Source organism: Psittacula echo (assembly GCF_963264785.1).
Source record: "Psittacula echo genome assembly, chromosome: 2".
Taxonomy (NCBI): domain Eukaryota; kingdom Metazoa; phylum Chordata; class Aves; order Psittaciformes; family Psittacidae; genus Psittacula; species Psittacula echo.
The window spans coordinates 55,429,797-55,456,115 of record NC_137737.1 but is presented as its reverse complement, the minus strand read 5'-3'; the positions used below and the strand labels follow the sequence as shown (position 1 = coordinate 55,456,115).

The following is a 26,319-nucleotide window of genomic DNA, read 5'->3' as shown; positions in this document are numbered from 1 at the left end:
ATCATCCCAGCCACAGCCTGCTGCTGGGAACAGCGGCCTTTTCTTTCTTGGGAATTTTGTGAGCTTGGCTGTCTTCTGGTACAATGCCATTATAATCATTGCTGTTGTTGGAGTATGTTTCTGTTCTCTTATGATAGCTGCACTAGGAGAGGTGACCTTTCTTGCAGAAATATTATTTTAATTTGAAAATGCAATAAGTATTTATTTCATATTTTTAGTCAAACTGACTGGGTTTTGTGGATTGTTTGGGGTTAAAAAAAAGGAAATGGTTAGAAACAATTCTAGTGCAAATTCTTTCCCTGAAAGAAATCTCAAATTTTGGTTTCCAGTCTCCCTTAATATTCTGGTTTAACAAGAACAGTTGTCTTCATTGAAAGCAGTGTTGATTTCATAGCTGGTTGCTTGACTTTGGTTTTTAGAGATAAGGCTTCAGGCAGCTCCGAAAATTTAAATAGATCAACTTACTTGCTGAGTACATGGCAATTTTTCATCTGTGCCATAACTAACTGATAAAATCATGTTCATCTGTGACTTGCGGTTGACCTGAATCAGCCAAGCAAATCATCTTGTGGTCTAACAAAATCAGAATTTATATTTTAAAGCAGCAGTAACTTGTTAAATCTCAGTTTTTCTGAGGATGTCATATGATTTATGTATTGAAAGAGTTGATTCTTCACTGACTTGCTGTAAGGAGGCAGCAAAACTAGTGGTAGAGATTACAGAGGATATATTCATGTGTGGGCTTTTGTGAGTTTATTTTTTGTTTTTACATGGCACTCAGCAAAAATCCGATGTTCACAAGTTCAAACCGCTTGGTCTGAAGAAACTGTGATTCATACTGAATCAGTCCGAAGCAGGCCGAACCAAACCTGCTGTGACCGTTCTTGTCCTGCTCATTGAAGCATTTTGCCCATATTTAGGGAACCTCAGTGGAGAAATCAAAGCTGTGTCATTGCTGCAGCTTATGGTTGCAGTTGTGTGTCAGCTATTTTGCATGTGTTCCATCCTTGTATTTTGGGGTGCTTTGACAATTGTGTAAAGTTTTATCAGAAAAAAGCATTTGGATTTCCTCATCACGTTGGGGCATATTGGTCTGGGAAATTTGGAGAAGTGGTAACAGTCATGATACAGAAGAAAAGTTTTGTAGTTTCCTACATGTAATGCAAAAGAAGAGTTTTTAACCACTGGCAGAAAACAGGCAACATGTAAGCCTTTGAGGGATGAAACATGTTTCCTTAATAGAGTTAATAGTGCTGTCTTACATTTACCCAAATGTGTGTACACTGCTGAGAAAAACACAGAAGTTTAAAGTTGTAGATGGGACCTTTCCTCATACGTAGAAAGATCTGTATGGTTTTCCTATTTTGCTTAATGCTAGGGGTCATGATATTCTTCATGCCTGATGGAAAAGGCAGGTGGAAATCTTGCAGTTGTGCCAGAGATGCTCTTAAGAGGAAGCATTTAAAATAACTAAACTTTGTTCCTCTGGGTCAGCTTAAAGAATCTGGCTCAAAGAGAAATCACATCAGGTGATGGCTGAAAGGCTGAATATAATGTCTGTGATGTAGGGCAGCTGGGGTTGGGGTGAGCTTCAGACCAGAGCAAGGTCAGCTGTAAAGGGTCAAAATTGAAGGGCTTTGTTTAGTCCTGGAACAACAAGCAGTGACCCAGCAGAGCAAAGTGTTCAGGTGTTTACAATAAATATCCCTAGTCTGTATTACGGTTAGGAGAAAATGACTTCATAGAGTTAAACACACAGTATAGGTGACTGAATGTAATGAGCACATCTGAAATTAGACAACCAGGCTGGTGGCAAAGCCCAAAAGATGAATATCTGGACCCCAGTTTAACTTCGTGGGTGCTGTTAACCTGAAGTGGGGACAGCTTCTAACTGGTGTAAATCCCTAGTAAGATCAGAGGACATGTATCTGACAGTGTTGCTGTTCGATGCTTTTAAATTATGCATCATTTTAAGTGGGTAAATTAAGTTAACATGTAGAAAACTGACTTAATGAAATTCTGCTGCTGCTGGATCTTACTGTCCATAAGCCTGCCTTGAACTTAATGCCACTTCCAGTTAAGATTTGGGGAGCTGGCTTTGTATGGAAGTGTAAATCCATACTTTGGACAGGAGAGTAGTTTGCCAGTATTCTGTAGAGCAGAGTAGAAAGCCAAATATCTAGTAAAGGCTTAAATTTTTTTTTTTTTTTTTCTGTTTTCTTTCTAATTAAGAGCCAGGGTGAGGCTGAGACTTGAATAGGTGCTTATTCGGCAACAAATGGTTGAGTCTCTCACATTGTCCGAAGCGATTATTTTTTTTGCTTTCATCTTGCAAAGGCTGTTGGGGACAGTGTCTGAGACCTTACAGAAAAGACAAAGGAGGAGGCAGGATCATTTTTATTTTCATGAAACACTCTATAAGAAGGTAACAATTACAAAGGATCCCCATCTCCCTTCAAAGTCATCGCTGTCTCACGTAGCTTGAAGTTGGCAGCTCTCTGCTTTCAGTGCCATGTGTCTGTCCATGGCTACCTCTCCTGTGCCATCTGCCACTGTCCGTGTTGCGGGTTTCTGTGTAACACAGTGATCCCAGTGGCAATTTGAAATCCCAGTGATCCAGCTGATGGTGAGTTGAGTACCTGGGTGCCAGCCAGTGTGCTGAGGATGGAGGGCCAGGCTCAGGAACCTTCGGGTGAACTGTCCTGCAGGAATCTGCTTGGACACATTTTTTAAATGGATGTCGAGCAAGACTGACGTGCTGTGAGGGGTCACTCCTATGCTAATCTTGTCTGGGTGACACACAGGGTGTGTGTTGAGCCTTTTCCCCATTTAGACTCCGGATTCCTCTGTGTATTTGGAGATTAGCAGGAGTTTGATAAATGACTTGGAAATAAGACTAAAGCTAAGCCAACCCAAGAGGTTTTATTGCTTAAAAAGACTTGTTGGATGGAAGTTCAAGGCTCTCAGGTGCCGCTGCTTATGGCAGTCTGACAAATGAATCATGCTGATTAACTGTTACAAGGTCTCTCTGTCTTTCTCCCTATTTTTATCTCTGGGCTTATCTTCTGTTCATGATTAGCTGTTGTGTAACTAAATATTTTAGTCAGCCCAGGTGAAATGATACACTGCTCAAATATAATCAGATTCTCCTATTGCAGCGTAATAAATGTGATACTTGCATGTTTTTTTGTAAAAACAAACAAAGCTTAGAGAAGTGGTTTAGGTTTGCATGTCTTGAAATATTAGCATGTCAGTGATCCAGCTATTAATTTGTTTGCTGCTCCACTTCTAAAGGGATGAGAGGTGCAACAACACTTTTGATATGCTGAGTTAGATCAGTTTGTGCCCTCATACAGAATGTTTTGGGGTTTGTTTTGGTGTCTTTTCAAAATTGGTTTTTCACATATGGGGCAGCAGGGTGCCATGGCAGCTGTTTGAATGTTGCTTTGGAGAGACCCTGAAAACAATATTCTTGCTATGATTTTATGCCGAATATATTAGCTTATTTTTTTGGGTCTTATGATGATTTTGACATAGGATCAAAGTTTAATTGCCTGCCTCTTCTACCTACATTAGGAGAAAGTAACTTCTGAAAAAAGAATATCTGTATGTGAGCACATCCACATCACCAAGGCTTGCTTGTGGGGTTTTGCAGGATCCCTCCTCCAGTAGCAAGTTTCAGGTTTAAGATGAAGGGACTGATGGATGTATTTTGGCAGAACTCAGCTGTCCTGCAAGATTCAAGCTTAATTTTCATGTAACTGAGTAATGCATTGATAGCCCTGCTGGCAGGTATTGCAGTTAAACTGGATTCCAGTGTGCCTCTGATCAGTTTGATGTCTGAAAAACTGTAGGGTTTTGTTTCTGTAGCAATATTGTAGGAGAACTTCACAGTCCTCCTCTCCACAGTGTTATAATCTTGTTTTGGGGAATGTGTTTTGGAACTGAAGTCTGGCAGAGGAGGATTGAGGAATGGATTATGGGATGTGGAGCCTTTCACCTCTAATTGCCAGTTTGATTTTTAGGTCAGTAAAGGACACTAGTAATTTGAAAACTAACTGTTGCTCAGCCGTGGAAAGCAGTATTTTATATTCAGAGAAGTGTACTTTAGTCTCCCTTATAGTACAGGATGGGCAGAAGCAACCTTTTGAGGTAGTTATTAATATAAATTTTAAAGCTTTAATTTGGAAACAGTTCGTTAGCCACAAACGGTAGAAATGTTACTATTGGATGTCTCAGTGGGAAGGAAGAAAAAATGCTGCTCTAGATTGTACTGGGCGATTTGTTCTCCCAAATAAGCACTTTGCTGTGCAGTATCAAGGGCCCAAGAACCACTGAATCTCCACTCTGTCCACAGCAGTCAGATCCGGGTGTATTGTGCTGGTTTAGTGAACCAGCATGTTCTCCTGGTGGCTGCTTCTTCCACTGCATCATCCAGAAATTCATTGTTTTAAAAAAGCCAAGTTTCCCTGTGGTTGCAGATAGAAAATGTGAACCAGATGTAAACCCCAGATCTGCAGACAGTCAGAAACAATAGCTCCTGTGGAGATAGTTTTCCTTGAAGTGGCTAAAGACAGTCTCTGCTCTGAAGCCCAGAAACCTGGCAGTTAGAACTGATGGTAAATATCGCTGCTGAAGAAGGCACATGGATGCTGGGGGCCTGACAGTGTCATTCTCCTCAGATCCAGGTGCTGTCTCAACTTTGTCACTGGGTGTCTGCAGTTACTCAAAGTAACTTTGAATTAGTCAAAGGGAAAACCAGCTTTCTGGTACAAATATTATGCACTGCATTAAAAAAGGAGGTGAGTTTTTATTTTTTTCTCTCTTCGTAGCATCTCTCCAGCAGTAGTTTAAATCATCGGTGTTCATCCTTTCTACTGTGATGCATCAAGTGAATTATTAACTTCAAAAAGATGGCTTTGAATTTTATTCCCTGTTGCAGACTTTTCTGGCCTTCATAGATCCTAAAAGCTGCATGTGTGGAGATGCCTTAGGCACTTATTCAGACCACTGCAGTCTTTTTATTCATGTCTCACCCTAAAGCATGAGAAAAGATCGCTTGCTAAGTTTGTGTGGTAACGTATTAAGCACACTTGAAAATGTTGCAAGGCTGCATCAGGAATTTACTTTTTGCATGTTTTGTAAATCAAATATCCTTTCTTGCAGAGTTGTTATAAAATTTGAACATTAAAAAGCAAAACTCAATATTTTCAAAAATGAAAGTGAGACAAAACTTGCATGCATTCAGGACAACAGATAGGGAAGTGCCACAGAGAAATCTATCATTTCATGGCAGCCTGGAAAGCGCCTCCAAGTTAGACTAGGAGTGCCAAGAGCACTGTTTCCATAGCACAAATACCTGATTTTATAACCACTTTCTCCGTTTTGTAAGAATAGCTGAATGAAATAAGGAGGTCTTTCCTCTTCATATGCTGGTCATGCGTAAAACTGTCGTTTTCTAGATTTTGGAGGAGGAAGCTGAGCTGGCAAGGCTCAAGAAACTGGTTGTCTCAAGATTCAAGTTTCAAGGTTCTAGTTGTCTTGAATTTCTCCTTTTGTGTCATGTTGCAAATATTGCTGGGCAAGAGCTATGTGTGGCTTTGTAGATAGGGATGGTTTTTGGCTGCATAGGGCAATGCCTTGGACCTTGTGTGTGTATAGATACACATACCAGTTCTCCAGAACAGTGGTGCTTACTCTCTTTTGGAAATTTAGACCTTTTCAGTTGCCCTATATAAAAATTTTTGGACCTTGTTTGATCCAAGTTGATTGTGTGTTTACTGGAATGAACTTTCATCTATCCATCATGGCATGGGCAAGGCATGGAGATGCATGAATCCCTGGCTTTCCTGTTTCTTCTGCTACCTGGTCCATCTTGTACTCAAACTGGGCAGATGTGCTTGTGGTAGTTTTGGGAAAATTCCTATTTCTGCACATACTAGGAACATGGTTTAGCATGCAGGAGATACCACAGCATGGTGGCATGCATTACCGGTATTGCCACATGAAGCATGCCCACTTCTTTGAATGTTAAATAACTTGACATGAAACGCTGAAATAAGGCCACATTTTAACTTGACTATTTCTCTCTGTTACCAATGACTAAGGCAGGGCCTCCCAAAAATGTTTGGGCCTCTGGGAGTAGGAGGCAGACCTGTTGACTCCACAGCTTGCTGTGCATGTTGCTTTTTATGCAGCAGCTGTTAAAAGAGCTTTGTGCCTTGTCCCCACTGCAGTTCTTAGGAAGTAGGCTCAGGAAATGGAAGGGCTGGATAGATCAATTTGTGGAAGAAATTGTGGTACATTTTTAGCGGCTGTACAATGATACAAAAACTTGATTTTAAAGCCTGCTTGGCAGGGTCCTTTCCTTGGGGAGGAGACAAGAAAAAACTGAAGTTCTGATTGAACAGGGAAACTTTAAAACAAGTGGTGTATGAGATTAGAGATGCAGACTCTCTTGCATTGAGTGCTGAAGGACTTAAGCTTGTGAGAAGCCAGAGCTTCTTGGCAAACCCTCCTTGCTGTAACCTGGTATTAAAGCAGTAATATGCATTGGGGTGAATATGAGATGCAACAGCTTTTTTCATAGTAAGAAGTAGGGCTATGAGCGTTGGTATGATTCTCTCCATGTTGGGAGACAGGGCTAGTATTTGTAGCATTTTATTATCTGTCTTGAAGGCGCTGATCTGTCTGAACCCAGTTTTTTAAGGTTTTGTTTTTAGCTGGAGCGGCTTTCCCTATGCTCATGTGCAGTTGAGGTTAGTTGAGCACTGATACTGGGCTGGTGGCATGGTGGTGGATGGGAGGTGAAGTCCACAGCAGACAGGATCTGTCGTTGAACCACACTTCCTTTTAACCATCTCTAGGCTTGTAAACGCGTGGGAAGAGAAGGAATTAATGAGCGCAAAACCATCAAAGACAAAGTTGGCACAGGAGTGAGAAGCGTAAGCTGGACATAATTTGCTGAGATAAAGGAAAGTTGCAGGCGCTGCGATAAGTGACTGTGTGACAGACAGAAATGCAGTAAGTGATGTGACACAGTGCTTGCTGTATCACTTCTTGTCAGAGACTCACACCGAGTTAGCCCAAGGTCTGCAACTCTTTTACTGCCTTAGCATCTTATTAGCCCCTGGAGCTAGTCAGGTAACTAAGATGGCAGACTGAATTTCAAGAGGATCTTCTGCAGCTTGGGTTTGGTGAGCCGTCCCTTGTCTGAGCTGACAGAGTGACTTAACCTAAACTGAAACAAATTTGAGTCATAGATCCTGAACCTCAAACCCTCTACTTAAAAAAGCAGTCTGCTTATGCAGCATTGGAGAAACAGCATACAACGAGGAGGAACTGTACTTAGTAAGTGCATTGAGGGTCCTCTTAAAGATGGTTTATGTTTAGGTAAAATAAAGTACAATGGGAGATTAATTTCTCATGAGCCCTTACTGACGTTTCTGTTTGCTTATGACAGGAGACTGGATGTGGTTATCTGTCCTAAGAGGTCTCTTCACTGTGCTGAGTGTAATCTGCCTGAATGTTAAGGGTAGGGCGTGGAGAAAACAAGTACTCAATATACTTGTATAGCTTGTCTTGGTGGAAGTTGACAATCATTTCCAGTAGGCTTAGTCTATTTACCCCTCTGCAAAGCCATAGTCAGGCAGTCCTTCGGCCTTTCAAAGCCCTGCTTTATGCTGCTTAAAAGAACCAAAAGGAACTTTTTTAAATTCCTAATAACACTGGATTGCTCATGTTAACTTTCTCCAGGCATTAAAATGACAGTTAAAAAGCCCTAGGCTACCTACCTATCTAGCCCTCATAAGGCTGGGGCTTTAAAAATGCCTTTGCTGTTTGAGACTCTGAGTAAGTCATGAGTTGCCTTGCACTGCTGGCATTTAGCTCCTGCACTGAGCTTTCACCATGGCCCAGCAGCCGGCAGGGCAGCTCAGAGAAGAGGGTAGCACCAGTCGCTGTGCTTCCCTGATCCTGAGCAATAAAGCATGTCACTGGGCTGGTCCCCAGCTGTAATTTATAGCAGCCTGGCTGTTGCCGATGCTCCTGGCTGCCAGTGGCCACAAGAGCCTGCTGAGATGGCTGTGGATGAGCAAGGATGAAGCAAGCTGTGGACTTGGCCCTCTTTTTCCCTGCATATGCCTGCCTCAGCAGGGAGGCTAGAGAGAGGAGTGTGGAAATGGCTTTGCCAGCTCTTTGCTGTTGGAAGACCTTCAAGCTTTGGGAGATGTTCCCAGCTCCAGCTTTTAAATGCAGCACTGTAACAGACAGCAATTGCATCTAACCCAAGAACTTGGGACTCAAGGCTCAACCCTGTGGCATAAAACACTGGTACACACAGCTTTTCTGAGTGGGAACAGGGAGCATAATAATGCAGTACTTCTAATACAGTTGTCTTGAATGGCTTCTCTTATGTTGTACTGAGTGTGCTGAATTTGAGGGCATAAAAATACTCTGCTTGCATGCTCCAAACCTTGTTTCTGCTTTGCTGCTCTTGTCTCAAATGGTCAAGCTTGTGGTATAGCCAGTTTTTTATAACTTGGCTTAGAAGGGAGAGGGAAGAGGTGATGTAGGTAACAACATGCCATTGAATGGAGAGTAACATTTGGTAGTAGAGAGAGAATAGTGCTCATTTGGTGTATAATGTCACAAATTGCTTGATAGTCAACTGTGTGTAGAGATACTGTTCTGGAAGTATTTTGCAAATTACTCAGAACAATGTCAACTCCAGTAATTGGTTGCATTCAGTATAAATATTTTGAGTTATTCATTACCTCTAGCATAAACCAGTAATTCTTGTATCTTACACCTTCTCTGGTTTTAAATTAAACTTGGAAGGACCAATCATTCCTTCTTCCTGCCAAATTATGCACTATGGAGTTCAGTCCATGAAAATTTATTGTTGCACTTGATGTAAATTGCATCTAATGGGCAGATGACTCATGGCTGTGCTGACAGCCAACATCACATCCTAAAGGCACATAAGAGCAGGTTGGAAGCAAAAGCATAATAAACAAGGCTTATCTCAAATTTCCCTTTCATGTGAGTTTTCTTCTCACTGCTAGGTTGCACAAGTCTTGGGATGCCATTGTTTGCTCAGGTCACTTGTATTGTGGTTATAGTGGCCTTAAATTGTCCTAGCTATTATTCCCAATGGGTTTTGAACACAAGCAAAGTGAATCCTTTTTGATTTCCAAACGATATTAAGAGGTTTACTTAAGCTTTACTTAATATGCTTCATTGCTTTTCTTGCAAACATCAGTTCTTTTAAGCCTGTAATAAGCTTCATGGTGTATGCCAGGATTGGAGAATTGCAGCTGGCTATTGATAGTACTGTTCTCCATTATGGATCAGCAAGTCTTGCTCTTTCCTATTGTGCAATGACAGTCACTATATAGCAGTGCCAAGGATTGAGGGCTATGGGGGAGGGCGGATCTGATAATTTAGCAGGATTTGAAGGACTTGTGTAAGCTTTGTATAGGGGGAACAAGCCAGTAGGTTCCAGTTCCTGTAGTTCCCACTCTACCGATAAAATAACTGGGGGAAGTGGGAATGCTGCACTCAGAACTGAGGGAGCATCATCTCATTGACTTCCTGTGCTCCTAAATCTCCTGTAGCTGGATGCTTGATTGCAATTTGTTGGATTGGGTGTCAGTTTTGGTTATATATCATCTAATGCCTGTGGCCCAGCCCTGACCTGGAGGCATTAACGTGATGTAACTAGTAGGTTAGCATTTGGTCGCACTAGGAAGCTAAACCAGTTTGGAATGCAGATGAAGAGGGGTTTCTGCCCTGCTGTGAAACCTCTCAAGGCTGATGTGGAGAATCCAGCTTTGCACTGGAGCAAGTCCAAACCCCTCTCTTCCACTCTGGTTTTGAAGTACAAGGTAAATAAAAACATAATTGTTATTTTGCAGAAGAGCTCTTGGAGCCTTTAGAAGAGAGGAAGATGACAGCTATGGACTGAAAATATCTGGAACTACAATGGCATTTGTTAAGCTACTGGCAAGAAAAAGTTTACTCCAGCCTTCTGTAACATCATTTAAAATGTTATATAATTACTGTTTATGCTACAGCCTAAAGCTGCTTCCTGTTTCCAGTATAGTAATTATGCCAGAGGCACACCATTTATTCAGAGTGTATCAGCTCAGGATATGACCATTACCCCATTAATAGGAAGTACCTTCAAATTGTTATACTTGGCAATAACCGTATCCTGGAGTAACAAATTTCTCGCCATTCAGCTTGTGAGTTTATAAGCATCTCCTGATGTGAATAAACAGGAAAGCACCATTCCTTACTCCCCCCAAATCATTGCTTTAAATGCAATTAATTAATCTGAGAGATGATTTTAACGGAGAATCTAGTTTGAAGTTACTGCTGATGACACAAGTATGTGCTAAAGAAGGGGATCTCTGTTCAAGGCTACGTTGGATGGGGCTTTGAACATCTGATCTAGTGGAAAAGTGTCCCTGCTTGTGGCAGGGGGTTTGGAACTAGACAAGCTTTAAGGTCCCCTTCAAACCATTCTAACAATTCTATGATCTGTGCTAACCCAGTGTTACTGCTGCTTGATATTTGCCTGGTGTTATTGTGGTGGGTGACACAATGCAAATACACTGGGATGAGGAATGGGAAAGCTGGAAGTTGCCTCTGTAGTACAGTGACTCCAGAACAGAGTCGGTGTACCCAAGCAGTTTGCTGCCTATCATTTTTGCTGCTCTGGGGTGGAGTATACCACACTGGGGTGAGTAATGGCCTTTATAGAGGGTTGGTCACCAGGAGGAAATGCCACATCAAGTGGTGATTTAATTCTGTAACTTGACTTGGATATTTGGCAGTGGATGGTGTTGGCCTCCTGAATATCTTATTGCAGCAACAACTTGTTTTAATTTTTTGAACCAGCTTGAAGCACCATATTTACTGACTTTTGTTTCCAATGTGAATATATGTAAATTTTAATCAGTCTGAGCTGAAGTTAAAAAGAAAAGGCTCTGCATTAAAGGAGGTTAAGGGCCTGAAGTCCTTTGGCTCTTTTTTCCTATGGGATTCAATCTGAGTGCTTGTTTCACTACTTCTTGTGCTCCAAGCTGGCACAGCTTGCTCTATTGTGGTAGGATGGTCTGGTGGTACTGAATGTGTGCTGCTTTCTGGCTTTCTCTTGCTACATCAGTGAAACCTGCCTGAGTTTTTGTGGACTCTGAAGCACAGAGTGGTTGAGACCTTATCCTTAGTTCTGCTTAAAAACCTCCTTGCTTTGGGGGGAGGGGTTAGTGAGCTACACACACTGTCGTGCTGGCAGAGGAAGTTTGAAAAGGCTGTGTACAATACTGCGTAGCCCAGCTTAATGGGGAAACACTCCAGCATCCTGGACTCCTTGGAGTACAGATGGAAGAGGAAATTACTGCTACTTGCGTCCATCTTCAGTAAGAGGAACAATAACCTCGGTGCATGCTATTCCTTTCCTGTAACCTGGAACTGGCAGGCAGCTTTGAAAAGGCCTCGTGTGTCCTGGCTGTCACAGAAGGACTGACTGTCTGGATAAAGATTTCTAGGAGGATTGGGGAGTTTCCTGACCACCCTCTGTTCCCTTTGAAGTAGTATTGGTGTAAGGGGGGATTCCTGGAGGTGGCTGCGTCTGTGCCAAGCACATTTCACACCATGTGAGCTAGCTCCTTACCTAAGCAGCAGCAGGCTTAAGCACATGAAGCCCTGAGAACACAGTGCCCATGGGGCTGAATCCCAAAGGCATCTTCTGCCTAAAAATACTGATAGGAAGCTTTTCTATTTCCTTACTGCTAGGGACCATGAATGCTTTGTGGGAGTGCAGGGGTTAGTCAGGTTTATATTTGTAATGATGTTTAACTCTGTGCATCTTCAATCATGTTGCATTTGGCCAGTGGATGCTAATGGGGGGGAGTAGTGTAGCTACATGCTTAAATGCTGTATTTAATCCCTTCAGGTCCCTCCATTTACTTAAGAGTCGCCATCTGCGGCAGCACTGATGCTTTCCTGTTCAAGGACTGCAGTTGTTAATTGCAGGAAGAAAAAATAATGCTGCTCAGAGGGAAAGCTCACGCACTTCTAAACACTCTTTAATGTATATGGCTATGTAGAATGAGCAGGAATGGAAAAAACTGGCAGCAGTTGTTTTAAGTTTGTCTTACTGCTGCATCACTGTCAGCTTCTTTGTTACTGCTTTGAATCCCATTCTGCTATTCAGTCAGCTTCTCAAGGCTATCATATGTTTCCATATAGAATCTTTATGCTTCAGTGTTTCCATATACATCTAAGTGTTCTTGATCATTAAAGCAAAGTAGTATTTTCCTGTACTCTGAAACCTGTGCTTCAAATAGGGATTAGGCACCAAGATGGTCACTTGTTTGAAGTCTGCAGGCAGCTATGAGCTGTAGTTTGCTGGTAAAATGATCTTTAGTGGGACTATCTTACAGTCTTTGTTCACTTTTTATTCTGTTGTATGCTGGAGAAAGCCTTGCCATGCCAATGTCCTACACTGAGTGTTGGGAAGAATCTAGCAAATGCTAATGCTGGAGAGGATGTGTTTAAAATTATCCTGGCCTGGAACTGGCAGTGGCCCAGGCTCTTCTTCAGAACAGCAAAGCCAGGAAGAAGATTTCCAGGGCCTGACTGGGGCTCTGTGGCCAGGCCACCATGCCAGTTCTGTTCTCACAATGCACAAGGGATGAAACTAAAAACAGCTTTTTTGACTTTGTGTGAAAGGATTTGGAATATTTGCCAAAGGCAGTGGAGGAAGAATCTGCTTGATTTGGTTCCTCCCCCTCTTCCACGCAGGTGGTTGCCATTAAGGTGAGGTGTGTTGTGAATTGCTATCTGTGCACAGGCATCTGTTCCCCAGGCAGCTGCTTTGCTTGCAGCCTTTCTCAAGATGCCTCCTACATCTGCTGTGGCCCTGCCCGGTTTCCTAGCCAGTGTGATCTTAGCAGCCGTTTTGATGAATGTGGGTGTCAGCTATAAAGGTATTTCTCTTGGCTTTGCTGGGAGAAGCAGCCTATGAAAATAAGCTGTAAAACTTCAAATTGTATTTGGCGTGAAAGTAACGTTCCCCTCGAGGACGGAGAAGTGCCACTGTTAACCTAACAAGCCAGAGGTTTTTTTGGGGTAGAAGGAGTATAATACAATAACATTCATAGCATGTGCTGCATGTTCATGTGTGTTCATTGTCTTTGGTCAAAATAAAAAAATAAAGGAGACCTTTTCACCAAAGTTTAGACTTCAGAGGAGTGGCCCCACTTTCCCATTCTCATCTCTGTTGTACCAGCTCTGCTTGCTTGACCCTTGGTAGTGTGGTTCAGTTCATTAAGCCGTGAACAACCAATGTTTTTGTTTTGTTTTGTTTTTTCACCAATGTAGTGAGCTAAACTGATTTCTTGAGGAAGTGTGTGAACTCCTCCAGGGCTGGAGAGCAACAAAATTTGGAGAAGGATAGGATGAGTTCAGAGGTAGTGAGATTAGATCAACTCACTGTCTCTTGAGATCTCCCCCCTAAGAGGGTAGAATCATAGAGTCGTGTGTATCAGACCAGTGTTAGGTTCTGTTTTCATGCTATTAGCTAACTTAAGAACCAGGGGCAAACCACTTTTCCTTGGGTTTTTTGAGTGTACATTCTGATAAGTTTTTTTTTTTTTTTTAATTTATTTTTCTTATGCGTACTACTTAGAATGTCATTAGCTATAAGTCATTCAAATGCCACTTGGTGTCTACTGAAGTTACTCTTGGTACGAAGTCCCTGCTGTTTCTTCATGCTTGGAAGCAGGAGGTGCTAATACAAGAAACAAAGTATAAGAAATAATAACTTTTCAAAGTATTTTTGTTTGTTGAAGGAAAGATTTAATGACTTCCACTTATTGTTGCTTTATCTTTCTGCAGGGATGTGAAAGCAGGAAATATTCTTCTTGGAGAAGATGGCTCAGTGCAAATTGCAGGTAATTTTCCTGGTAGCTTTGGATAAATTTTAGGTGTAAACATGTGTCCAAAAAGATGGTTTAATGATCAAGAAGAAACCTACATAAAAATGTTAGCTTCAGGAAGCCCCATGGTTCTGAAACACAAAAAAAAAAACCTGGCAACACCAAAAACCTGCAACAATAAACCGCAAACCAACCAAACAAAAAACAACCCAGAGTTTATTATATTTTCTTATCTTAAAACACTGTTCTTTGGAATAATGATAATAAGCATAAATAAATCCTTTGACTGTTAAGTCCTCAGAATCAATAGATTAGATAAAATTTTTGGCATAAGCTAGTCAGATTTTTAAAATGGGAAGTTCATAGGCTGGGAAGTGGACTGCAGGGATCGGACTGATTTATCATTGATTTCTAACATGGTTTTCAAAGGCACTGTGCTAAGCAGTAGATAGATTAATCAGAAGAAAATTGGTGTGTGTTATGATAAAAGTCACTTGCAACTTTGCCTTACCGAAAGATTTGCTGGTCAAACTGCTCGTGTGAATGCTTCCTGGTCCGCTGCAGTTGAAGCGAGTGACGTAGTGTGTGTTTAATTATCTTGCACTAACCCAGCCCAAACTGGGGTGAACTGAAGGTCTGGTAAAAACAGTTGTGCAAATTAAAGGACAGGGTAGGGAAGACTGTTAAAAGACAGTTGCTTTAGCTGATACAGTTGTGCCTGGAGATGTCTGCTGTAAGTCACTGCTGTCACAAGCTGTGTCAACACAGGAATGTTGGAAACAGTCCTTGGTGTGGATAGGTTATATGTCTGTGGAAAAGGGTGTTGTGTTTGGTTTTTTGTTTGTTTTTTTTTTTTTTTTCCCCATTACTACTCTTCTGGTCTTTTAGTTCATACATGTTGCTACAGACTTCACTCTTGTTCGCAGAATTCATGAATTATTATTAGTAGTATTATTATGATTGGCTTTCTTAATAGAAAGACAAGATTTTTGGACAGTACATTTAGCACCTGCATGACTTACCCCCAGTATGCTGTTTTTGTACCCTGAGCATCCTTCCTCTCCAACTGTCCTTTGCCTCAGGACTGTGCTCTTCCCATGAACCTTGTGGTGCCTTTCCAGTCCTTGTGCCACCTCTGGCTGGAGGGCAGAGCTCACATCTGGTCTTGCCACCTTGGCAAACATCCTGGTACTTGTTTAACTTTTTCAGTCTCATATTTAAGTGGAAAGAGACACATCTCTTTGTGATACGGTCTCTTTTAGTGTCCTGTCCTGCCAGTGGAGGCACAGCAGTGGGTCAGGCTGGTGGTCCAGGCTTTGCAGGTGTGTGGCAGTGACTGTCCTGTCTGGCGGAAGTGCATGTTGCACTCTGTAGTGCTGTGAGGTACAGACTCCTTTGGTGTATTTGTGCCTGGATTTGCATCTTGGAATCAAAGGTGTAGATTTTCTACCAGGAGGCAGAACACATTGCAGTGCACAGTTTTTTATAGGTAGCTTTTCTCCCTCTGCAGAAGGCAGTAAGCCTTCTTACAGGACATAACACCTAAAATGCAGGACTTCTGTTTAAAACCCAGAGTTGCTTTGTTTTCCCTTTTAAGTCTCCCAGTGCTCTTAATGCCTTACTGTTACATTTCTAATGATGTGTAAATAATTCATCCTGCAGCTGATGGAAGGTAGGGAGTGGCTTCTAAAATACTCCAAGGAGCAAACTTTATACAGTGAAATCCTACATATTTTTCCATAATGGGGATAAGTTACGTATTGGATTTGTAATTGTACGGAGGTTTGGCTGATGGTCTGGGACAGGCTGCAAATAGCTGTTGCATTAGAGCAATGCACTGTTATTCCATGCGTTTCGCCTGCCTAGCAGAAAGCTGCCTGTGCTCCTGTTCCACAAGGGTGCCAGGGCGTTGCTTCTTTTTTTATTAAGGCTCACTGGTAATAGGTACCTGTTCATGTATTTCTGCTGAATAATTCTTGGTTGATAAGTAGTTTTAAGGTTGACTTGTCTTAACTTGTACAAATTTCAGAGGATTTATGTTGTCTCAGATTTGTACATATTCCCCTGGACTGAACTGCCTGGTAGTGGTTTATATATGCAATGTTTAAATAATGAAATCATCTCTCTGTATATCCTGCAAAAGCAACATCGTGAGATGTGCAAAATTCCCTCTTTTGTACAAATACTGTACAAATACTATAAATACTAATATATATAATATATACAAATACTATAGTTATGCTATAACTGTCCGTGAGACACAGCAGAGCAGCTCAACTCAACCAAGGTCAGCAAGCTCACCACAGTGGCAGGAAGCACTTTCATTTCTGCGAAGGCAGCTGATGACTTGGAAGAAACAAAAATAAATGGATGACTGAATACTAGAGAAAAACCTGACCCGGTCATAACACGAGATTTTGTTTCTGTGGGAATTTCTGACACTTAAGCTTCCTTTTTTCCTGACCCAGGATAGTAAAATTTTGTGTGAATTTTTTGATAAGAAAAAAACGCTGCAAGCAAGCCAGTCCCAATAAAGCAAGTTTTTCGTTTCAGTGAGATCAAAGCACTTGCCTTTGGCAGTAACATTAATGCATATTATGAATAATTCTGTTGATTGTTGAGTGTTTCAGTTATCAGCTGGTTGACATTACTGCATTCCCATGGAGCAATCGTGTTTAAGTTTTATTTGGAAAGTTGCACCATGAGGAGAAAAAAGATTGACCAGTTGTGTAATAAAGCCCAAGGTTTAAAGTGGATGAGGCTACCTCCTTTGGAATAGCTGGTTTTGTGTACTTAAAAATATGCAGGTAATGTAGCAGGAAAAGAATAACTTCAATGCTTTTATAATGACTCTTTTCCCTTTTGCCATCCTTCTATCAAAAACTGCTTGTGAACAGTTGTTAGGAAGGTCTTATTCAGTGTTCGGTCTTTGCAACCTTGTGTTCCTATGTGAACGTTGCTGGGCGCAATGTTTCTTGTCTCAGAAGAAATGTACATCTTAAATGTAAATGTAAGGAATGTAAATCTCAAACTGAAAGACCTTGAGGGGAGAAGAAAACCTCCAAAGCTTCTTTAAAGATTTAGAAAAAGAATACTCAACCCTGTGTTGGAGGAAACCCCACTGCTGGCCTGTACCTCTACCTCCACAATACCCTTTCAGTTCTTAAAAGGGGCTTATAGAATGATGGAGAGAAACTTTTTAACATGGTCTGTTGTGATAGGATGAGGGGTGGTGGTTTTAGGCTAAAAGAAGGAAGATTCAGGCTGGATGTGAGGAAGAAATTCTTTACAATGACTGTGCTAACTGGCACAGGCTGCCCAGAGAGGTGGTGGATGCACCATCCCTGGAGACATTCAAGCCCAGGCTGGTTGTGGTTCTGGGCAACCTGGTCTAGTTGGAGATGTCCCTTGTCATTGCAGGGGTTTGGACTAGATGAGCTTTGAAGCTCCATTCCAACCCAAACTATTCTGTGAATCTATCATGTGTTAGTGAATTTAAGTACTTGGGAAACTGTGTGTGTAGAATTCATGGCAGTAATTTTGCTGCAGGATTATACTGTTCTAACCAAAGAAAACTAAAGCCTCTTTTGTTAATTTGGGCTGTGCAGTTCAGGTAAGGCTGAACAGAAAAAGCAGCCTGACGGAGGTGTGTCTGATGTTTCTCAGGTTGTGTTTGTTAACTCTGAGTTGGTTGCTGTGTGTCGGATATCAAAGCTGCTGTGGGAGCACTATTAGCAGAGGTGGATGCAGGTGAAGCAATGGAGGAGAAATCTGTGAGCTTGGAGGCATTTGCTAGAAGTAGGAATTCTGAAAATTCCTCTAATGGCCTGCACAAAGCCTAGCTTTAAACTCCTCCTGAAGTCTTAGGACTTGGTATTTTTACTCATGGCTCTGTCTATTTTTAACTGTGTAGCTCCTTCTGCTTTCAAAATGTGCATCCACTGAACCAAGGCATAAAATTGCTTTTAGCAGATCCAGCTGACCAGCGAGACCTAAACTCAGGCTGTTTGCTTCTAGCTTGACTTTTTTTCTTACCTCCCGCAAGGGCACTGGGTTAGGCCTGTGGCTTGGCATCGAGTTCTTGGAGCCTGTTACAATTCGGAGAGTATCGCTTTCTCAGCTTGAAGTCTTTTCCTGCACATTGAATTAATCTATCTTTTGGAGAGAGTAGGGCTCTTTCCCAGATACCATTGTTCTGGGCCTGCTGACGGTGGTTGCAATGTAAATTGAGATAGTAGTGTTCTTTCGTGTCCCAGCCTTTCCATAGCAATTATTGTTTTATTATTTTATTTTGGTTTGATTTTTTTTTTTTTTTAATCAGAGCATAAAACCTCTTTGCCCTGGCATTTATAAGTTCCGTGGAGTCTAAGAGCTGCGCAGGTAAACGCACACTTTGTCAATATAAACTGCATCAGCACCAATGTTGCTGTGTAAACTAGATGTCTTTCAGTAAGCAAGGCTTAATATTATTCAGTTTATTTAACTTCACTGGCCATATAAAATACTGTGAAATGAAGTGAGAGTCTTGACAGACTGGGAAGAAATGGGAGAGGTTGGGGGGGAAACTATTGGGGTGCACAAAAATGGCTTGATACAAACCATGCTCTGATATTAGCATCCTGATGAGACAAACTAAATGCGTTTTGTATATTTTCCCCATTTCTATCCACTGAGATTAATGCTGTCACCCACCTCTTTGTGATGGAACGTGAAGAAGCACAAGTGCCTATTGAAGGCTGAAAGGTGCATGTCCCTCCATGTGTGGGATTTTGCTGTTGTAGGGACAGTAGCATGGTACCTTCAGGTTTTAAACTTGTCAGGATGATGAACATGTACTCTGAGGTGCTTGGTGTGCCTACCATGCCCTGGGCAGGCTGTGCTGCCAAGCAGTTGAAGTAGATTGAGATTTGACAAAGTCACTCAGGACTTGCTAATTGATACTGGGCAAATTGCCTAACCTGTCTCACTTTATCTATTTATAAAATGGGGATAGTTAAGGCCAGGCAAAACTTGTGTAACTGAATTTGTGTAACTTTCCACAAATCCATGCCAGCTTGTCACTGGTTCGCTGTGTTCCTGACTGCTCTTAATTCCTTGTACTAAAATAGTGTGCCGCATAAACATCGAGCTATGATGCAGGCAGTGTCATTCCCTCAGTTTCCCTCAAGAAACACTAAATTTGGGTGATAAAATTGCTTTAATGAGGGGCAAGGCACAAATGTAACTTGGGGAGAAGAGAGCTGATTGTAGAGCTGACTCGAACAGCCGGTGTCATGAACACATCTAAGCTGCTTCTCTCTTTTGAAAAAGGGGCAAAACTGTTTTTCCTTTGTGGTTGTAGAAAGTTATGGTGTCTCCTTTGCAGCAATGTGATGTGAAGTAACTTCTTCTTTGTGCCACTTGTAACATCTCCATTTCCTGAAGAGATATTGCACTATTTGTTTGTTGAAATCACTTGCAAACTTCTCTAAGGAAGGTGGCTTCACCCAGCCTGGGCTTTGTCATCCTCAAGTTACTTTGTGCCGTATTAGTGTATCTTTATTAACATGCAGTTGGGCTCAGCTTCAGATGTAATCATTGTGTTTACTCACCAAAGGGATTTCCTACGTTTTTTATGTGCATTGACATTATTGCAAAAAAGCTAAAGTTGCAATAAAGCTGCCATTCTGCATGTGAATTGGTGAGACTGTAGAGATCTACCTTTCCAAATGAGAATTTAGGAGAACAAATATGTATTTATAGATTCGGTACCACTGTAGTCTTTAAAATGAAAGAGGTTTTTGATACTTGTTCTTCACTAATCCTCCTTTTCTCTGGTGTCTTACCACCTGCTGCCTTCTCAGCACAAAATTACTATTTACCACTGCCACTGCCTTCTTCCTGTCAGGGTTTATTCATCTTCAGTGCTGTAAAAACTCTAAGGTTTGCAGAAAAACTCTTAAGTACTACTGCAGATATTTTCTGTTGATGAACAACTGAACAAGAAGGAAGGTGACCAGTGAAAATTACACTTAGTGCTGTCTTCTGAAATAGATTTATTTTTGCTTGAGGGGGAATAATATCTTGGCTTCCCAAGTTCAAAATCAGCTCAAAGTGGTTCAAAGTCAAGATTGAACCACTTTTAAGTTCTGCCCCCATTGACATTGGGAACTGCTTTAGGGTCTGATCCAAACCTACCAAATTCTGTAGCATACTTTCTGATGTCAGCAGGCTTTGGTCCTGGTTTCTAGTTAGTGCCCGTTCTTCTTTCCCTTGTGCCTACGTTGTAAGAGGTGCTTAGGCTTTTTAGGGTTAAGGTAACGTTATACAAGATGGCCAAGGAGGAGTGTTTTTAAAGGGCTGACTTCTAGATCTGGATAAAACAATCTAGCATATGGTACCATAGAAATGTATCTTCCTGAGGAACACAGCAATGGCGCCTGTAGTGATGTGGTCCTGCCACAGCATTCTTGCATTGGCAAGTTTAGACTGGCTCTTTATTTCTGTGATGCAGAATAAGAGGAGGTTTTCTTTTCAGCTTTTGCATTTCCTGAGTGGCCAGAACAGTTTTCAAGTTTGACAGCTTGGATACTTTAGTAGCAAGAATTGTTGCCTAATATCATGCTTTTTCAGACACTGGCCTCCAACTTCATTGCCTCTGTAGAGTGGTAGTGGTAGGATATGTGGTTTGCAACACATGATCTTTCTGTTGAAAATTGGACATATTTTCTGCAGAGCCTGCATCAGCAGAACTGTCATTTCCATTCTGGGTTGTGCTGTGATGTGAGATTCTGGAGAAATAGAGATATGTATATATATTTATTTATATATTTTTTTTTTTAAAGAAGTCTTTGGTAGATATCACTGAAACAAGTCCAGTAGATGAATCTTCTCTACATTTCTTCAGAAAATGATAAAAGAAATGATCCTTTCATCCAGACATCCTGGAGACTTATTTGCAAGCAAACTGCTGGATATCTGTAGTTTTTGAGCTTTAGAGTATCTGACAGTTGTTAGATTCCCAGCAGTGGTGGTTTCTGGTATTGCAAGCTAGGTCCAAGCATTTCCAGTTCTTCTCAGTTTCTGGTGATACAGTCCTTTCCAGTTATCACTGTAGTGAGCCCATGTAAAGTACAAACTGTCTAAGAAGAGTACAAATGTAAACACTTCTGAGCTATCTAACCTCTTGAAATTCATTACTTTTGCCATTTTCTAGAGTTAAATTACTTTTCAGTAACTTAGCTCTGTTCTAGCCTTTCTGATGGTAGTTAACAGTGGTAGAGAGAGTGAGATGCAGATCTTATGAACTGCTCAGCAATAACAATTGAACCGTAACTTGTGGTTCGGATTTTACTTTATTGCTTTACAGATACTTCTTGAGAGCAGGCATATTCTTTTCTTAATAGCTGGGACTTGGATAAAGTTAGTAAGATGACATTTGAGAAGATGATTTCAGTCATTCCTCACAGCAGAGTGTTGCAGGCTGGTTGTGCCTGTTTGAGGCCACTGGAAATGAGGGAAATTGTTTGGGAAAACATTGAATAAATCAACCGTGTAAAAGAATAAAATTTAATTCCATTTAAGCTTTCTGCTGACCTCAGATGGCAGATGTTAGGGGCACGATTTCCAACTGGAATTATAAACCCACTTTTGACGTGAAATGTGGTGAATGATGTGTGTTCCGTGCAACGGACTTGTGTTTTTACTGCTGGAATGCTTTTGCTTTGAATAGCATTTCCTTTACCCTCAAAATGACTACATGGAAACTTGAGGTAAGGTAATATATACAAGTTCAAATACAGCACATCACAATAATATGCTGATGGCATTTGGACAAGTTTCTATTAGTATTGTCTTGCATAAAAGAACTTCTAATTGCTCTTGTGTTTAGAACAATAGATCTTGTGAAACTTCCTCTAATGAGCAGTAAAATGCAAGTAAATTTACTCTGAACTTTTTAGGAAGCTAATTCAGTTTTCTGGGAAAAGTGAGGATGGTGGATATGCACTTGGAAGATCTCTTGGAAAGCAAACTCGCTGTTGCAAAGTGTGGGTTTCCACAAGAATACAGTTGCAGTGCTGATGGGGATAGTGATCCATCTAGATGTGCTGAAACTTCAAGGTTAGCAGGAAGACAAGATGCCTCCTGGAACACAGAAGAGAACAGGACAGCACATCTGGAAGAAGCTGAATCCTAGTGATAAACATTTGCTAGTGCTTGTTTTAGCCCAGTGATTTCTGTGCAGCTTTCTTTAATGTAAACTGTCAGTTATCCATGTCTAGTATGTTAGCGAGCACTAAAATTCCTGTCCTGGGAAGCCTCTAAGCTGGAAGCTTTCAGCATCTTCTTCTGAGTGATAATTTCAGTGGAGGTTCTCAAATATTGGAAGACTGTGCAAACCAAGCTCATTGCACTGCTGCCATGATGCAGAGGAGAGCTTGGAGTGTCCTCATGTGGATGCCATTGCTAGCAAATTGTAAAGAGGGATCATAGAATCATAAAATAGTTTGGATTGAAAGGGGACCTTATGGATCATCTAGTTCCAGCCTTCCTGCCACAGGCAGGGACACCTTCCAGTGACCAGGTTGTTCAAAGCCCCAACCAACTTTGCAGCTGATTCCGTAGTTAGGATAACATCCTTAAGCTATGGAGTAATTCCATGGCTTTTTGGAATAAGACTTTTACATTTACAGTTAACTCATACCAGCTGAGTTTCAAAAATTTTCAAACAAGAATTCCAAACTGTTGCAGTCAGGTGTTCTATTTTTATGTAAAATAGCCCTTGAATTTCAGAGACTTACTCTCCAAGCCTGTCATCAATCTCAAAAATGGCATTCAGGGCTTTGCTTGTACTGTGTTTAAAAAAGAGAGTGTGTGTGAATAAAATTGAGTTATGGAGAATGACCTATTGCAGGTCTGTAAGTGGGCAACACATAAGCAGTGTAGTTTGGAGAAAACTGGGAAGAAATACTGTGTTCCTTTTCACCTGATTTATTTACTCCTTTTTCTCTAAAGAAAATCTGTCATCCTCTCTTGAATGACTTGGTTGCCAAATCTTCTGTAATACTGTCTCTGAACAAACATACTGTATGCCATTGCTATAACTGCACACTACTGCTGCTATTCACAGATCCTGGTATCCATAACATTCTTAATTGTATGAAACATCAGCGTCATCTTTGAAAGCATAGTTGAAGCTGTGGCTGCCCCATTCCTGGCAGTGTTCAAGGCCAGGTTGGATGGGGCTTTGAGCAACCTGGTCTAAGTGGAACGTGTCCCTACCCATGGCAGTGGGTTGGAATCTGCAAGGTCTGTTCCAACCTAATCCATTTTAGGATTCTGTGAGTTCTTAACAGGATGCTAATTGAAGTTCAGTTATTACTTGTTCTGTATTTATACAAATATGAATAAAGCACTGGCTGTCAGAGGCAGGCTTTTAGAGTTAGCAGGTCTGCTGGGGGAGTGCAGGCGCGCTATAATGCGACCAGTGGGCTGTAATGGAAAGTGGAATTTTCCTCTCTGTCAGTCAGCACTAAGAGCTCTGCTTGTCCCCAGTAATTAAATGGGGACTACAGAGCGTTCATGTACCAGCACTCTTGATCATTCTTTGTTTATTAGGAAGCTCCTCATGCGTAACTGTATGGTCTAATACTTAATAGGTGGCTGGGAACGTGAAAGGAAAGAGGGGACAACTCTTCAATTTGCTTGGGATGTGTTCCTAATAAAATCTGTTGTTGTTTTCTTTTCAGACTTCGGTGTTAGCGCATTTCTGGCCACTGGTGGTGACATTACCAGGAATAAAGTCAGGAAAACTTTTGTGGGCACACCTTGCTGGATGGCACCAGAAGTTATGGAACAGGTGAATTGTTTTTCCTAGTATCCTCTTACCGGATCCTGAAATTCCCTGTTGTCAGAGATGGCCATACTTACTTCAAACTAAAATGGTTATTTGGTATTCTGTAAGGCTTTCTTAAAACCACAGGATTTTCGATTTGCCTATTGCAGTCAGAAATATGAAATGTTCAGTAGATTTTTACTCTGTTGCTTCTCTTCAGGCTCCTGCCTAAGGTGAGATTGAGGCAACTCTGCTGTTGCATAAAGAAGACTAATGTGCCTCTCCCTCTCCGTAAATGTGAAGTAGAATATAAATAGTTTCATATGTGGTAAATCTGCATGTATACAGCTTGGTAATGTGCTCTTCTGCATTTTAGAATTTGGGTTGCCAATTGCATCATGTCAGAGTGGGGAGTTATTACTGTAAAATAACATGCACTTGACTTTATTCAGGTTTTTAGTTTCTCTTGGCTTCTGAGTATCCATACAGTAAATGCTGAGGGATGCTTTTCCCCTGCCTCCTCTGCTCTTTTGGCTAGCTTTTGGCTCTTTTTGTTCACTCTAATTCCTTACAAAAGTACTTGGGGAACACATTTCTATTAAGTCAAACCTGCTTTATTGCTTTGCTCCCTGCTGCTCACAACAAAATATTTTGAAACTTATAAGTAACTTGGATAAGACCCCTCCTATACATATGTATCTAAAATGAAATACAGCTAAAACAGTGGTTGGACTTAAGTACATTTTCCCTATATCCAAAACTTCTTGAGGGATTGAGATAATTGTGAGGTAGCTTAAATATACTGTTGATGAAAGGCATTCTCAGTATTTGGTGTCTTGGGTAGCTCCCCACGGTGGCATTGGGGGGTTGGTGCATTATAGCACTCCTACAACCTCCTCGGAGTACAGGTCTAACGCTGTAGAGTACAAGACATGCTCCCCAAGGCAAGAGCTGTCTTTGCAAACTTGCTTCTGAACTGCTTTGCTGTCGTATTCTTCTGGATTTATGTTGATTTAAAAATAAATGAAAATATAGTACTCAGTGTACCCAAAATCAGATCATGGCTGTCTCTTGCTAATCTGTCCTTTGTGTCCTGTCCTGGTGTAGAGGGCACAGCAGACTGGCCAGAACCTAATTGTGCTTCTCCAGGCTCATTAAAGTTAGGGTGGCTGCAATCTTCAGGACAACAGAGGAAAAAGAGTTCTTTCTTAAGGAGGATGTTAAAGAGGGGAGATGAAGGTTTCAGTGACAAAGTGGGTTTTTTTGGTGCAGCAGATGTATTTCCAAAGGAGGCAGATTTTCTAGGGAGTCCAGTACTACTATGCAGGCCATGCACATCTAACTTGCTGCAAGTATTAAGGTGGCAAGATGGTATTTTTGGGTGCTGATGTGAAATCCTTCACTGTCCGTTTATATCATCTTGCCGTTTTCCAGTAGGTGTCACTCTGAACCACTGTATCCAACCCGGGATAAAGGACAAAGGGGTTGCTATAGGTTAGCCTTCAATATGTAGATGCTATCGACCCAATTCCATCTGGTTTACTTCATCATCATTAAGTACCTTTACTATCTCGATACATGATAGCCTGGCATTGTCTTTTAGTGTATGTTCACTTGGCAGATCTATGGCAAAAAGAAGTTGATGAGAAAAAGAAATGTTGTTAATATAAACTAACTGCAAGGTGGTGACTAATATGAATTGGACAGATGTCAAGGAGAACTGCTGTAGACAGCTTTGAACTTCATAGCTTTCATTTACAAACAGGATTATATGATATAATAACGCCCCCCCCCCCCCCATCAAACGCTTAAAATCCTGATAGGGAATGGGGAGTTGAAGAGCCTATAGATGAGCTGCAACACTGAGAGATAAAGCTAAGAAATATCTCAGTTATTTTCAAAACATAAAAAATAGTGTGAGGGTAGGGAAAAACCCCACCCTTACAGCGTATTTCTTCCTGCACTGTGTTCCTTTAAACTGCATTATTTTACTATACCATATTGTTTAGTTAACTGACTTGAAGTCTCATGGCATGGCATCCATAAATCATGGCATCCATAAACTGACTTCAGGAAACTTTTTAGACTTTTAAGGCTCATGAAAAAGATACAAGATATAAACTCCCATTGCTATAATAAATTTCAGTTCAACTATAGTATATGAAAAATAGTGCAAGAGGGTTTTTTTGTTTGTTTGCCAAAATTCAAGATCATCTTAAAGGGAGTTTTGGGAATGTTTTTGGCTTCCTCACAACGAGCATTTTTCTAAAGCTTGTTACGTTAGCTGAACACAATATCCCTATTAGCTTTGCTCTGATTCAATATTTTTCCATAGTCTAGTGAGAAGAAATACAAACCATTCTAAGCAGCCAAAACGCTTTGATTTTTGTAGCTGCTCTTGAAGTTAGTACATAATGTCTCTCCACTGCAGCGGACAAAGCAAGTGCCAAAATATTACCTAATGATAATGAGGAAGTAACCGCTTTGGCGTATGAAATATTTTTTCCTGTGCAAGAGGGGAAGTAAGCATTATAAATTTTCCTGAACAAGTCTGTG

The 26,319-nt window shown here is 41.1% G+C and overlaps 1 protein-coding gene across 1 annotated transcript in view; it reads left to right on the top strand.

Moving 5' to 3' along the window:
• OXSR1 (oxidative stress responsive kinase 1) overlaps positions 1-26,319 on the top strand; it is a 93,836-nt gene that overhangs the window by 42,483 nt on the left and 25,034 nt on the right. The window contains exons 5-6 of the mRNA XM_080611728.1: positions 13,909-13,964; positions 23,678-23,787. Coding sequence (XP_080467854.1) covers positions 13,909-13,964; positions 23,678-23,787 — 166 coding nt within the window. The remainder of the gene's footprint in view (positions 1-13,908; positions 13,965-23,677; positions 23,788-26,319) is intronic.